Below are 14,983 nucleotides of genomic sequence, written 5' to 3'. Positions count from 1 at the left end.
CTTAAACCTGTAACGTGCTACCAGTAGGTTTTTTGTTCATTTCTCTTTTGTCTCTTGAGCAACTGAAGAGGCAACCAAATACATTCCCTGCTAGAGACAACACTTCCATGCCAGAGTGAAGTAGAGGATGCCCAGCCTCTTATAAATGTACAGTATTACAGCAATATCAAACTTATAAATCTAAAAACATGTTCCATAGTGAACCTCACACATCGTGATAAGCCAAACTGAGATTCGTGTTCCATGAATCGCCTCTCAAAGTGAGCGGAAGGCCTCCATTTTGAAAACTGCACAGTACAATACGTGGTATGGAAGTCACTCATCTTGAACAATGTTACTGTATCCATACAGTTGTTGTTATATAATGTATCTGCAGTTCTACAGAGACATGAACAATGCGGGGATGTGTCAGCCTCTGGTCACAGTGGGGATTTGCTTTCTTTTGTTGCTCTTCACAGGTCTATTGTAGGCTTTAAAACCCACCGCCGGTGTTCGTCGGTTGGGAGGGGTGGTAGGAGCAGGCATTCGTCGAGTGGAAGTTCTTTTCTCACTCTTCACAGATTCTGAAAACCGGAAGAGAATATTGGATTTGTTTCATGCGTTTTCACATGTGCTAAATGGTACTCCCGCATTCTGCAGAATTCCATGGCAGGGAGTGTAATCGCTAGTCCAGTGGAACTGAAGGCGCACACCCTTCTTAGTGGAGCAGAGCAGCATTTCTGCGCTGTGTACTTTGGGTACCGTTCCAGCTTAGTTTTTATTCAGTTGAGCTGCAGAACATACATTTTCATGTGTACCATGCATGAAGCCAGCTGTGCTCGCTATGGCGTACTCGTGTAAACATGCATTCTAATGCCTTCCTTTCTCCCAGTTCCCTCTGTAGCACATGTGTGCCACGTGTCAAAACCTCGCCTTGGTTCATAAGTTTCCACTGACAGTCACATGGGTTTATTTTTTTCCTCATGCTGTCTGACTCGTGAGCGAGGACTGAATGGTCCTGTGGAGGGGAGATTGGGATGAAGAGGTTTGCAGTACTGTGAGCAGAGAAAAGAACTGTAGGTAACATCTTTTGGGGAGGGTGGTGGTGGGGGGCTTGTCTGTAAATCTCTGATGACCTTGCTTTTTCTTCCTTGGCTTTTTTCCCTCGTCTCTTTGGTTCTCATTTCTGTCACTTTATGTTTATGTGAATTGTTATTGAATACCATGCCAATGTTTGCTTGGCTTTGTTGTTTAGATGTGTCTAGGGTTACAAGCTCTCTTGTGTGGTGTTTTATAGTGTAAAACATGTATTTACTTATATTCAGTAATTTTACGTGTTTTATATAAAATAAGTAAAATACATGTTTTTATTTAATACTAAAAACAGATCTTAGATGTAATAATTTGGGTACTTATTTTAATGTTACATTCAATTAGTAGTCCTATTCATCCAGAGTGATTTACAGTGTGAAAGAACATGACTGCATAAGTTTGAACATAAGTTTAGAACATTACACATCAGTTTCTGAAATTTGTGGATAGTGTTAACGAAATGTCTGTATCCACTCTGCAGTTTACCTTGCGACACAAGTTCTTGTATACCTGCTGATTTTTTGGCCTTTATACATTTACAGTTGTCCATGGTTCTCTCCATTTATTTTTCAAGTTACTGACTTCTAGCACTTCATTGCACTCATCCACCTAACCCACTGTGTTTGTGATTCCAGTAGAGACTTATCTTCAAGAACACGGTCATTCTCACTTGAGCCACCCCCTAGAGATGGATCACCTCATTTTCCTGCAGAAGCTATTTGAAGTGGGTATGTCCCAACAAATACTGGTATGGTACTCCAGCTATTTTTGTTCCCACGCACAGTGCCAAAATGATCTTTTTCCAACCTTTCTCTATTATTATAGGTGTGCCCCAGGGCTCAACTTTAGGACCAACACTCTTTTCCATCTATATAAAAAACATTACACAATCTATTGGCCCAAATACATCTGATCGCTGACAAAACTATACTGTATTGTTTCCTGTTTGTCTTTTTTTTTTTTTTTTTTTTTTTTTTTTTTTTGCTAGTATGAGAATATAACTTGTTTTCTTTGCATTTATTTCATTTTAGCCTGACCAGGCTTTAAACTGAAACTGGCTATGTCAGTGCTCAGCTGGGCATATCTCAAAATGCAAAATTATTGTGTGGGAGCTGACTTTGTGAACAGCCCTCCCTCCCTCGCCCCCCCCCCCCCCCCCCCCAAAAAAAAAAACATGCACAAACACGCACACTCATGAACCCATCCTATTTCTGCACGCACTCAAGTGTCACATTTTCTCCAACTATTTGTGCCACCCCATTCTGTCACATTAAACCCAGCCACAGAAGAAGACATGGATGCAATGTGTTGTAGTTGTCAGGGCATTTGTTGGCCGGAGAAGCAACTGCATTTCATGTTAGACAGATGATCTCTCAATGTGTCATTCAGCTTTTTATGTTTGCTCCCAACTTTTCAAACAGCTTTTTTGTAGTTTGGTTAACACTTCATACAGTTCCAGCATCTTTAAATTTAAGATGGAATAATGTGCCACTGTCCTGAAAATAAGTGAAATCTCCTTAAATTATGAATCCGTTGCAAAACTGCATAGTTTTATGTGAGTTGAAGGCCTTGTTAAGTATACTATATGGAAATTAACATTTATAACTATATATGACATCTTGTTGGCATTTGCTTGCCTCCAAGCCTCCTGTCAAGAGTTTATGTTAGCTGCACACATTGTTGTCGTTCTCTCAGCTCAAGGAATTTTAGCCTCAGAGTACTCAGTTTCAGTCTCTTAAAGGTGAGCAAGTGCGTGTTCCTGTCACACAAGTGTTAGTCACGCTAAGGAATGCATTCACTTTCAGTTTCTGCTGTGGTCCTTTGATGTGTGACCTTTCAAAGACTGTTCCAATTCAGAAATGTAATGTGACACGAACATGCAGTTGGAGGTTAGAGCATTATGAAATGCCCTGGTTAATCCATTCCTGTGGCGCTGCTGCGGTGGGTACCTGTTTTATATGGCTTTGGAATGCCGATGTGCTGGTGCACGGAATCGTCTGCATTCACTAGCAAGAAGCATGCAATATTTTCCTCAAGGAATTGTACCCTTTCCCTACTCTTTTCATTTGTCTGACCTATAAAACGAAATGGATGACAAAACATGGTCTGATTAGGACAGAAGAACCTTTGCACGCAGAAGCAATTCATGTTGCATTTTCAAAATAATTCTGCAAAATGGGTTGGCAGGGCATGTGGGAAAGCATTTATTACTGATAAAGATCGTTAAGGAGCTTCATTGGCAGTCTACCAACAGTGGCTGGGAGGCACGACTCCTTTACGTTAACAGTGGTTCTTGGTATTTGCAGGAAATACATGTTTTTCATTGTTTCATAAACCACTTCATTTGTGTCCCAGGATTATTAATATCCTGGTTTGTTTCCAGCCCAGCAAACCTTATCTAGTTTCTTTTTTTTTACTAATGCTCTGCCACAGCTAATCACAAGCATTACTATGATTGGCTTGCAGCCTGTGTGCACAGAATATCATTAATTATGTACGCCCCAACCTGCCTGAGCTCATGGTTTTAGTGTACTCTTGTTCTGATTTGTTGTGTGTTCTTAAATGCTAAATATAGAGCTTGTGGAATATGCTATCAATGTATTTATTTACTGAAAATATTCCACTCATGCAAGTTAATTGGTGTAAATGTTATATGAGGAAGTATACAGAAAACAAAATACAAGAAAAGGTGAAATGATAATGCATAACATACTTTTGTTGTGTGTGAAGTGCACGATCAATAGTCAAGGACATGCTAGCTCCAGATTATTCTTGTTTAATTTCTATTTAATAAAACAGAAAGGGATTTTGTCACTGTATTGTAATGGCTGTGCTGCTCGACCACGATTTTTACCAGGTAAACATTTGTAATGTGATTTACACTGTAGTTATTGTTTACATGTTGTTGTTACTGTGCAAGTTCATATTCAAGAACTAAAAATGCCAACGTCATGATCCTTTTAATCTGAATAATAAATTAATCGTTGTCATTCTCTGATAAAAGGTCTTTACATGTATGCTATGTATGTATACAGTATAAAAGGATATCATCATATTTTCATCAAGTTAGTTTAAGAATAAACTACAATTTATTATTTTTGGTTGCCAACAGAGAGCAAATGATCGGTTTTTCTGGTCAAATAGGAACTTACTTTTAGAAATAATTGTGGGAGATTCCAAGGTGAAGGGTGAAGGGTGAAGGGTTTGGTGCTTTGCTAGATGACTCCCCCCCTAACACGTTTCCCACAATGAAAGACCTTAGAGGTCAATCAGAAATTCCCCTGACAAGCATCACAAGTTGCACGTCATCACAGTGGGTGACAGACTTGACTTAAGGGAAATAATTTGAAGATAAGATTTTGCATTGCCTTAACATTGGTCCATTCTTATGCCTTATTCATGTGAATATTGGTTTCAGGTCTGATTTTGGAGAATTGTCTTGATCATCAGTGAGCGCTCAGGGTGGAATATGAATGTCCCCTTGGTAAAAGTGGGTCCTAAATGTGGTTCTTCCAAAGCCTTAAGAGGCACTCCTTATGCCTCAGATCCTGCGGTAGTGTAGACTGCAGTGCCTATGATAGATGTGGTAAATGGTTGGGCTATCTTGATGTTCTGTCTGTCCTTTCATTGCTGCTGTTTATGTTGGCCTCCTCCAGGGTACTGGTGTTTGTGCGCTTGTGTTCCCGGCTAACCATCAAGATTTTCAGGAGGCATTTTTAGTGGTGCAGCTCTACGACTGTCAAATGCCTGCTGTAGGTGGTTCGAGGTTTAACCCCTATCAGCAAGGTCAAAAGGAATATGATCTTGTAGACAGGAATTTTAGTTTTGGTCTGGATTTCACAATGCTGAAGAACTCCTTTTCTGAGTCAAAGGCTGCACTGACAGCTTCAGCGATGGTGTATTTCTGAGTCCCTGTCAGCTATGGAGAAGGCCGCCAAGGTAAGGAAAGTAGTCCAAATTTTCAAGGATGTGATTGTCAACTTGTATTGCAGTGGTTGGTGTAAAATGTCTGTCTTTTTTATGCCAAACCAATCTTGTTTTGCAATGGGATCCAGGATGGGCTATGGGTCAGATTGAGCAATGATGGCATTGTCATCAGCCTACTTCAGCTCCCCAGTGGAGGCGATGTAGGCTTTAATCTTTGTCTTAAGTCTGTTAACACTTAAGTGCCCAACATCCATTGTGTAAAAGATTTGGACTCCTTGTGGTGGCAGATTTTGGCCAGTGGGATAAAGGAAAATAACATTGTGGTACCTTTAAACTGAGATGGAACAGAACAGGCCTTACAGCTCCTTTTTCTGCTCAGGCATAAATATATAACTGATATTGATCCTTCCTCTAGGACTGCATCCCCCATACGCCGCCCTGACCTCACCCCCTGATTAAAAAGCAGAGAATATCAGTATTGAATGCACCCAGAAGTTCAGCCATTGGTTTGGGATTCACATCTTGCAATGAAACAACTAGATCCGAAACTGAGGTTGAACCCTTTGTTTTAATTATGAGATGTGTGCCAGAACCAGCTTGACAGGCAGCCAAATCTGCCCCTCTTTTTTTCAACGGGCTAATCTGAAAATAATTAGCAGGGAAAATTCTAAATAAAAACATTAATTTAAAATCAAACAAAGGATTTTTTGTGATAAAATGGTTTGCCGTAGCATAAATGATCAGGTTTACTCTCCAGAGAGATCTTGTAATATTTTGTAATTGTGCAAATACACCTGAACAGCAAACAAATAGCTTAGAACCAGCTAACAGCAGTGCACTGATAGAGGGTATCCTGTAAGCCTCATCTAAAATACAATACAAACGGAAAATGTGTCTATCCCTTTTATTGTTTCAGGAGGAATAACAGTCAATGACTACAGTGGAAGACAGTCGCCTTCCTCAGGAAAAGACGGGCAGTGTTCTAGTCTATTGTGTTCAGTGACCGCCCACGTGCCATTGTAAATTCAAAAGACATCTATGCTGTTGTGTACAAATCACAGCGAAACTTGCCATCCAGTTCTAATTCACTAAAATGCAGCTGGACTGCATTTTATGTTTGGAACATTGTGCCAATACATGTGGAACATTAGATATAGTTTACTGCATTACTATGGGATATATTAAAAGTTTAATTTCTACTTAGTATTCTTTTGGTACGCCTTGTTTTGTCAAGCACATGCCTTCACAGGACTGAGTAGGGTGCCAAATGGTATGACCTGCTGGCATGAATAACAAATTAGATGCATTGGTATTCCAATGCTACTGCTATGCCTCAAGAGTCCTCAGTACACTTTTTATTAAGCACCCCTTTGTTAATCCTCACTCATACTGTCTGATCTGCTCATGTTGGTGCAACCCAGATCACTTTGACAATGAAAGCAATGCCAAGGCAACTGATGTCCAGCGACTGAAATGGACACTTGTCGGTTTGTTGGCCCATTCTGTCCAGGGCTAGTAAGTAACAATGTGAGCATTGCTTTGGTAGCTTCAGCTTTTCTTGCAGGCCTAGGTTTGCTTAATTTAAAAGGAAAAAGAAATGGTATCATTAAAATAAAACTCACACAGTATCAAAAGTCTGCCCTGCTGTCTGATACTTGGCTGTTAGAACATATTATTTTGACAATATTATGCTAGAAAGAACAAAAAGAAAGCAAATTGAGGGAGGGTAGATGGTTGCATACTTTGATCGTGTCATTTAAAAGGATGATGCATGCTGAACAGGTATCCCTTACGTCTTTACTAAGGGATACCTTAGTTATGCCATTTTAGCCATCGTCATCTGCAATAATGGTTGTTCTTTAAATGTACACTACATTTCTAAAAGGATGTGGAGGCCACTTCTGATTAGTGGTTTCGTCTATTTCAGCCATACCCATTGCTAACAGGTACATTGTACTGAAGAGCTCAGTGACTTTCAACGTGGCACTATCATAGGATGCCACCTTTCCAACGACTCAGTTCATCAGATTTCTGCCCAGCTAGAGCTGCCCCAGTCAGCTGTAAGTGCTGTTATTGTGAAGTGGAAATGTCTAGGAGCAACCACAGCTCAGCCGCAAAGCAGTAGGCCCCACAAGCTTGCAGAACAGCACCGGCTCCAAACTATCTCTGAAAACAATATCAGCACCAGAACTGTTCATCAAGAGCTTCATGAAATGAGTTTCCATGGCCGAGCAGCCGTACACAAGTCTAAGATTACCATGCGCAATGCCAAGCATCGGCTGGAGTGGTGTAAAGCACACTGCCATTGGACTCTGGAGCAGTGGAAATGTGTTCTCTGGAGTGATGAATCAGACTTCACTATCTGGCAGTCTGACAGACAAATCTGGGTTGGGCGGAATGAATAGTGCCAACTGTACTGGCCTGAATTGTGCCAACTTTAAAGTTTTGTGGAGGTGAAATAATGGTCGGGGGCTGTTTTTCATGGCTTGAGCCTAGGCCCCTTAGTTCCAGTGAAGGGAAAACTTAATGCGACTGTGTACAATGACATTCTAGAGAATGGTGCGCTTCCAACTTTGTGGCAACAGTTTGAGGAAGGCCCTTTCCTGTTTCAACATGACAATGCCCCCGTGCACATAGCAAGGTCCATAAAGAAATGATCTGCTGAGTTTCGTGGGGAAGAGCCATGCTTTACGCCCAACCTCACTAATGCTTGTGTAGCTGAATGGAAACGAATCCCCGCAGCCATGTTCCAAAATTTACTGGAAACCTTCCCAGAAGAATGGAGGCTGTTTCAGCAGCAAAGGGGGGTTCTACTCCATATTAATGAACATGGTTTTGGAAAGAGATGATCAATAAGTACATATGGGCATCATGTTCAGGTGTCCACATACTTTTGGAAATGTTGTGTATCTATTTTGCACAGTTGTCCTTGTTTGTGACTAAAACCAGCTTCCTCTACCCTTGAAACTGAATTACTGCTCAAGTGTAGCTTGTTTTGTAAAACACTCAAAGACAATTGCCTATAAGGACAATAGGACTAATCTGCCATTCACCCTTTTAGCTCAGTCTTGCTGCCTTGGCAACAATACATTGTATTTACTGTATGAGGCAGAGACCAGTTTGACGCATTTTGTTTTCTAACAAATAGATGACAATAGAAGTAGTAATGAGTCTTCTGTAACAGCAATGACCGTCTCCAGCGCATTCTTCAGTGCTGTGAAGACCAGAGGTGGTCAGTGTTCTGCCTCTACTTGAGCCCATATAATGCATCCCAATTCTGAAATAGAAATCCTTGCTTGAATTCTCTTTTTTATGTTTGAAACAACAAAATGTATTACACACTTACAGATCTGGTTGTACTTTACTGCAACAGCATCCCAGTCCCCCTCAAAAGGTAAACAGTGCCCCCAGATGGCACATTATATGTATTACAGAGGTCATGATTTGTCAGGAACAATGAAATATATAGTCGTATGCTTTTTAAAAGGATAGTTCACTTTCTCAAGTTTTTTTGACAAGAGTTAAATTTTAGTGTGTTTTCAAATGGCGAAAGCAGTGTTTGTGTAGTACTAACATGGGGGACATCACAGAAAGTACTGTATAATGTTCTTTCTTAAGTATTGGTAGACGTGTTGCTGTGAGTGGATGTCTACCATTGATACTATTTTGTCTCAGATTACGTAACTTGTTTTTTCCTCATACACAAGATGCAATACTGTGAAGTACATCAAAATGTCTGCTTTTAGATAGTCGTTGCAAGGTGCTAATATTTATGGGGGGGGGTTAATAGGGTGTACCGTAAGCTTATTACAAGAGTGCACATAAAAGCAAAAAATAAAATTAATAAAATTACAATTAAATAAATGTACCCAATTGTTGAAATATTTCAGGCTGGAAACAGGTTGCAAAGCCAGGCTCCAGGACTCCACCAAACTACAGTGAGAGCCATTATCTTGAAACGGACAACACTTGAAACAGTGGGGAATCTTCCCAAAAGTGCCATAAAGTGCCAGTGCCTGCCAGAATTTCTCCAAGGGTGCAGCGACAACTCATCCAGGAAGTCACAAAAGATCCCACTGAACAACATCCAAAGAACTGCAGGCCTCTCTAGCCTCAGATAAGGTCAGTGTTAATGACTCCACAATAAGAAAAAGACTGGGCAAAACGGGATTCATGGGAGAAGCAAGGCAGAAAACACTACTAACCAAAAAAAACATCTATGTTCATCTCACATTTGCAAAAAAGTGCCTGAACGAACCCCAAGCCTTTTGGGATAATGTTATAATGCTCTACAGATGAGTCAGAAGTGTTGATTTTTGGATGACTTGGGTCCCATTATGTCAAGCGTAAAGCAAATACAAAATTTCACAGTAAGAACATCATACCTTCAGTCAAACATGGTGGTTTTAGTGTGCTGGAGTGGGGGGTGCTTTAATGCCTTGGAACCTGGAAGACTTGCCATTATTGAAGGAACAATAAATTCTACTCTATACAAAAAAATGCTTAAGGAGAATATCTGGTCATCTGTCCATGAGCTGAGGCTGAAAAATTGGCCAAGTCAAAGTCCTGACTTGAACCCAATCGAGATGCTGTGGCAGGACCTGAAATTAACAGTTCATACTCGAAAACCTACTGTACCAATTTGTCTAACTTAAGCAGTTCTCCAAAGGTAAGCTAAAATTCCTCCACAGCGATGTGACAGACTGATATAAAATTTCAGGAAGCATTTGGCTGCAGTTATTGCTGCTAAATGTGGTGCAACCAGTTATGTTTAAGGGAGCAGTTACTTCATAGGAAATACAGTACATATAGGAAATCAGGAAGTACTTTTTTCACAGCACTGAACATATTTCCTTTCTGTTAAGTCACGTTGCACCCCTGTGGTTTTCAGCCCCTCTGCTAGGGAACTTTTGGCCATTTGGCAACTTTCTCCACTCTCACATCCTGACATCTTGCATGACATCTGTCAGTGACACAATCGAGCAACTTTCAACCTGTACTGCAGAACTTCTGACAAGCAAACACTATCTGATCCCTCAGAGTGAAGACTAGTTCCAAATACTGAGATTCTCCACTTACAGGTCGTATGAGTGCATCACTATGGTGCAAGATAATATTGCCTTTAAGGGTTACTGTTTGGCACTGTGCTCAAATTGGAATGATGTAGATGTGTTGCTTTTAAGGATGAAGGTAAACAGACAGTCAGTAAATTGATTTGAATAACATATGCGGTCATACTGTAATGTGAAAGGGCGCTGCATAAAAAATGACACCCTTCCTTGGGCATTTGCTTACAAATGCCAGAGTGCGGTACATAATGGAGCAAAGAAATTACTAAAGGATGTTAATAAAGTATAAGTAATAGGCTTGTAATATAATAAGCCTTCCAGCAAAGTTGAGACAAAAAAGGGTAACCAAAGAGATTGCATAATTAGATTTATGCAAATTATTTATATTGCCAAAAAAACAAAAACAAAAAAGGCTTCAGTTCATTCAAAATAAGAGTTGTATATCAATATTACTGAAGTTGATATAACAAATTTGACAGAAAATGATTTGACAGCAATGCAGTACATTTGCACTCCAATACAAACAACAAAGCAAACTACTACTGTCCGAGTCATAAAAGTTATGAAAGCCAAAACAAAAACCACAATTTTTCCGGTCAAAACATGAATTTCCGCTAATTGACAGAGCTGTGTCAGGAAGCTGCCATTTCCCTTGGTCAGGGTCTGTTCTTTGTGAATAGTCTCCCAACACAGCTGCATCATGTTCTTAAAATAAACCATCTTCAATGTTGACTATATTCACCTAGACCCCAATGACTACCAAACTTCCAGGCTGAGCACAGGTTGTCACCTCCACTTTACCACCTAGGTTTCATTCAGTTCTGTAGTTAAGGATTTCAGGGACTGCTTTCATGGCAAAATGAACACGGAGCAGTTCCTCCAAATATTAGATATGATATGTCTGTGATGTAAGAAATTTCCATGTCTACTGACAAGCCCCTGAATGACTGACTCTGACCTTTAGTTACAGGCATGCCTATACAAAATCATATCAATCCACTACTGTACAAGGATTTATAAGGCATCTGGGGTGATTTTATGACAATATACAAACCAGGGTTTATTTTCCAGCAAGAAAACTGAAGATTGAGGAATTACATTTTTTGTTCAAATTTCAGTCATTTCAAGGTTTCTGCATAAAGACGCACATATGTGTGTAAAACAGAATGGTCAACTACTGAAAGCAGAGATGAGAATGTGAGGCTAAACCACTATGATTGGTTCAAATCAGCAGCTCCGGGGTAACATATCTCGAGGTTCATGAAGCCTCACTCTCCCATTGCTAACTGAAAGAGAGCTCTCCGCAGGGCCCCTCAAACACAGCGGTTCTGGTCCAAGTCAGCCGTGGTGTGGTCCCCCTCAGTCATCGGGCTCAGTGACACACTGTTCCACAATCTCCCGCAGGTTTGGGTTCTCCATGGCCGCTGCCACCCTCTCCTTGTCATTGATCTGTTTATTAACTGAAGAGGGAAGGATTGAGTCAAATTTCATTGACATTCAATCTCATTTTTCCCTTACATGTGTCACCAAGAATCTGATTACACAGGATAATGCTAGGGGACCTAATCAAAGAGAATTGCTTATTTAAGCCTCTGATGTGAGGACATAGATGTAAAACCAGTCCTAAGTAGAGATTCCTTCATCCCCACCAGCAAAACCATGACACACCAACATTTCTCCCCCCAGAAATTAATTTTACTGAAAGTGAATTGTGCGGATATACTTACTATCTTCCTCTGTAGAGTGCGCTCCTTCAGAAATGTAAATTTCCAACTGGAAGGGAGATAAATAACAAAAAGGCAATTAATTTGCGTGGAGCTTTAAAATGTAAAAAGCAATGAGCTAAACCGCACAAAGGACATCGAGCAATGGAATAAACACTGAGACAGCCGTGAGAATGCTACAGATTAGGGCACTGTAGCTTTGTGCCGCAGTGCACACGTGCTGCTAGAAGGGTGCACCATGCAGAACAAGAGGCTCCATTGTGTTCCATTTATACTACAGAGATCAGGAAGAAGTTTCCAGAAATAAGATGCAAGACAACTGATCTCACAGGTTTGCAAAACAGGAAACGGGACGTGATGACATGACATTTATGTTATTTTTAGACAATCTGCAAAAACAAAATCTGCTTTAAAATATCCTTTATTGTGAGGAAAATGTGTTGTCTGACAGATGGTTACCTTGTGTTTAAAGGGCAAACATCTCTGGAGTTTGACTCGTAAACAAAGACCTGTTAGAATACAAAAGGGCAATTGAACAACAATGCCATCCCATTGCACACAAAACATAATATCAACACTGCTGAAAGTGTAAGATTTATATGTCAAGGAGGAAATGTCTACTTTAAAACTTAAGAGATAATAATGTTTGTATTCAGAAGATACTTTTAACTGAACTGCCTCCATAATCCTTTATCATAAATTTTCACAACCAAATCATAGAAGAAACCGGTTAACAAATGGATGATATTCTCAGTTTTGACAGCCTGCTGACAATGGTGCTGTAACCTACATGTGTGCAGAATCAAATGCCATTTCCCAAACATAAAACATAGATAGTCACAAATTACTGTAACATGGAAATATGTCCTTGCTGTACAGTGCTAGGGCAAAATGTACTGCTGTGGTTAGAACACTGGATCTGGACATAAGGGTCAGCCATTCTTAGTCTTCTGCATGGTAGGTCACCATAACAAGTAGTAAAAAATGAACCTAACAGTTTAATATGTAAGAATGCGTTTTGAAAAAGAAAAAAGATACATATATCTATATATATATATAAAGATACCAAGCATATTATTCATGTAAATATTGTAATTCATTATTTTCCTGCGTTAGTGTCTCTGTCATATCAAGGCTCCAGTTGGTTGCTTCCTTGCAGTGGCTGCCTGTTACATTTAGAATAGATTTAAAAATTCTCATTATTTGTATCGCACTGTATGCTCTGGCTCCGCCTTATATTATGGAATTACTTACACCACACATTATTATTAGTTTGTTATTATTTTACATTTTAATATAAGATAAGTATTTCTTCAATGATCACTTATGAAACACCTAGGCCTAGACAATCAGCATGTCGGTAAATTTGTAATTTAAAATGCAAACATGTTTTTTTGCAGTTTGGAAAGTTATTTTCTTTGTAAATCACTTAAATATCAATGTTAACAATTCAGGCCTTAACTTTGTTTTATTTTAACAATCATCAGTCATGCATGTGACTGTACTGTGATTACAGCCGGTATTTTAGGATCAAAGCTGATGAGTTTCATGACTAAACAAGGCACAGAGTGAAACATATTTAGCATTAAATAAGCGCATAAGAATTCACTGTTTAAAGTGTTTGTGGAAAGGAAACTACTATATTAAAAATATTTATACTTTACTTCTTTACTGAAACGAGTATATTAAATTTGAGTACATACAGTAAGTGTTTGTTATGGTTATACAGAATCGTCATTATTGAATCATTTATTTCAAACTGTGTTTACTACAGGGGCTCATGACAGACATCCAGATCTATGGTGCCATAATGTAGAGGACTCTAAGGTGACCACATCATTTGCTCAACTGCCACAGGAAATGTTAGTGGCAACAGGACAGACTTCATCCACAGAGCACAAGAATGAACAATCAGTTGCATGGAGACTATGTGGACACCTGTTGTTTACAGGGAAAAGATGCATTAATTATGTATTACTTGGAAGTGAAAGAAATACGCTAAATTTGATCAGTGACTGCCTATTAAATTTTAACTCCAATCATGCACATCCTATTTTAACATTTTTCTTGTCAGATCTCTTGCCTACTCCATCCACCATTGCCTACCAATCAATCAAATCTATCAACAAATTATATGCACTGTACGTATGATTTAACGTATGGTTGCTGCACATGGTGCAAATGCTTTGTAGCCCACACGTTTGTTCTCCGCCGTTAGGTAATGTAGCTGTGCACTTCCTTGTCAAATGAAACCTACCAATCAACGTTGCTAATGAGCAGTGGGGTACTGTCGGGGTGAATCTGATAATGATAAGATATTCCTCGTCGCCTAGATCTTCGACCTCAACGCATTTCTCAGACACCACATCCAGCTCTTCCAGTGTGTTTGGTTTCTCTGGGTCCCGAATAGTACGAATCACGTCTGGAAAAACAAAATGTTGGCGTTTTTGATCAGACAACGGGACATTCTTTGAAATCCAACGTATCCAGAAAAATGTCTTTATTTTCTAAATGTTAAGCAAAAAGCGATTAATGCTAGCTCGCTAGCTATGTAATAAGTTTCTCAAATCTAGCACGCTTCATGGTCTACGGTGGGTATTTTAGTGTTTATGCCTAGAACTATAGTTCTATAGCAGTTAGCTAGGCAGCTAGAGATCGTATCAAACTACAGTATAACAAGTTTTACTAGAAAGCTAAGAATGTGAGCTCTGAAACACGAAGACTGCCCTTAGGAATGACCACAACAATCACGTTAATTTACCATAAACTTCTAGTGCTTTCTCTTCCATCTTTTTGGTGGCTTGTGCATTCTTGTGTTGAGAAATTCTGGAGAGCTGCAAAACCTTGGATACAGTGAAAGATACAAAACCAGACACTATTTCCATTTTTCAAATCGCGCCATAGTCATGATGCTTATGAAGATAGTATTAGCCTCTGACTTTGACAGTCCAGGTTTCGGTTCCTTGTTTGGTTCAGACAAAGAAAATCAAATGCAGAATGCATTAAACAGAAAACAGTCCGAAAGCAAAACAAAATTGTATTTTAAAACAAAAAATAGCATAAATAATAACTATTCATTATACAATGTATTCTTCATTTTTTACATTTGACATACATATCAAAGTTATTGTTTTGCCCTAAAGGTTAACTTGCATTGATTGATCTCGTCTTTAATAATATTTATACTTAGCT

The 14,983-nt window shown here is 39.4% G+C and overlaps 1 protein-coding gene and 1 long non-coding RNA gene across 2 annotated transcripts; one reads left to right on the top strand and one right to left on the bottom strand.

Annotated features, from left to right (window-relative positions):
* The first annotated feature begins 894 nt into the window (after positions 1–894).
* LOC118214779 lies at positions 895–13,784 on the top strand. The gene is made up of 4 exons (XR_004762680.1): positions 895–1,055; positions 1,707–1,795; positions 8,889–9,120; positions 13,566–13,784. It is a non-coding gene; the product is annotated as an uncharacterized LOC118214779 (long non-coding RNA).
* ciao2a (cytosolic iron-sulfur assembly component 2A) lies at positions 10,430–14,769 on the bottom strand. The gene is made up of 5 exons (XM_035394997.1): positions 14,553–14,769; positions 14,049–14,213; positions 12,251–12,300; positions 11,795–11,840; positions 10,430–11,527 (listed from the first exon to the last, which is right to left on the bottom strand). The coding sequence occupies exons 1-5, from the start codon at positions 14,674–14,676 to the stop codon at positions 11,427–11,429; spliced, it is 486 nt and encodes a 161-aa protein (XP_035250888.1). The 5' UTR covers positions 14,677–14,769; the 3' UTR covers positions 10,430–11,426.
* Positions 14,770–14,983: the final 214 nt, after the last annotated feature.

Source organism: Anguilla anguilla, chromosome 16 (assembly GCF_013347855.1).
Source record: "Anguilla anguilla isolate fAngAng1 chromosome 16, fAngAng1.pri, whole genome shotgun sequence".
In the NCBI taxonomy this organism is placed as follows: Eukaryota; Metazoa; Chordata; class Actinopteri; order Anguilliformes; family Anguillidae; genus Anguilla; species Anguilla anguilla.
This window is presented reverse-complemented; position numbering and strand designations above follow the sequence as displayed.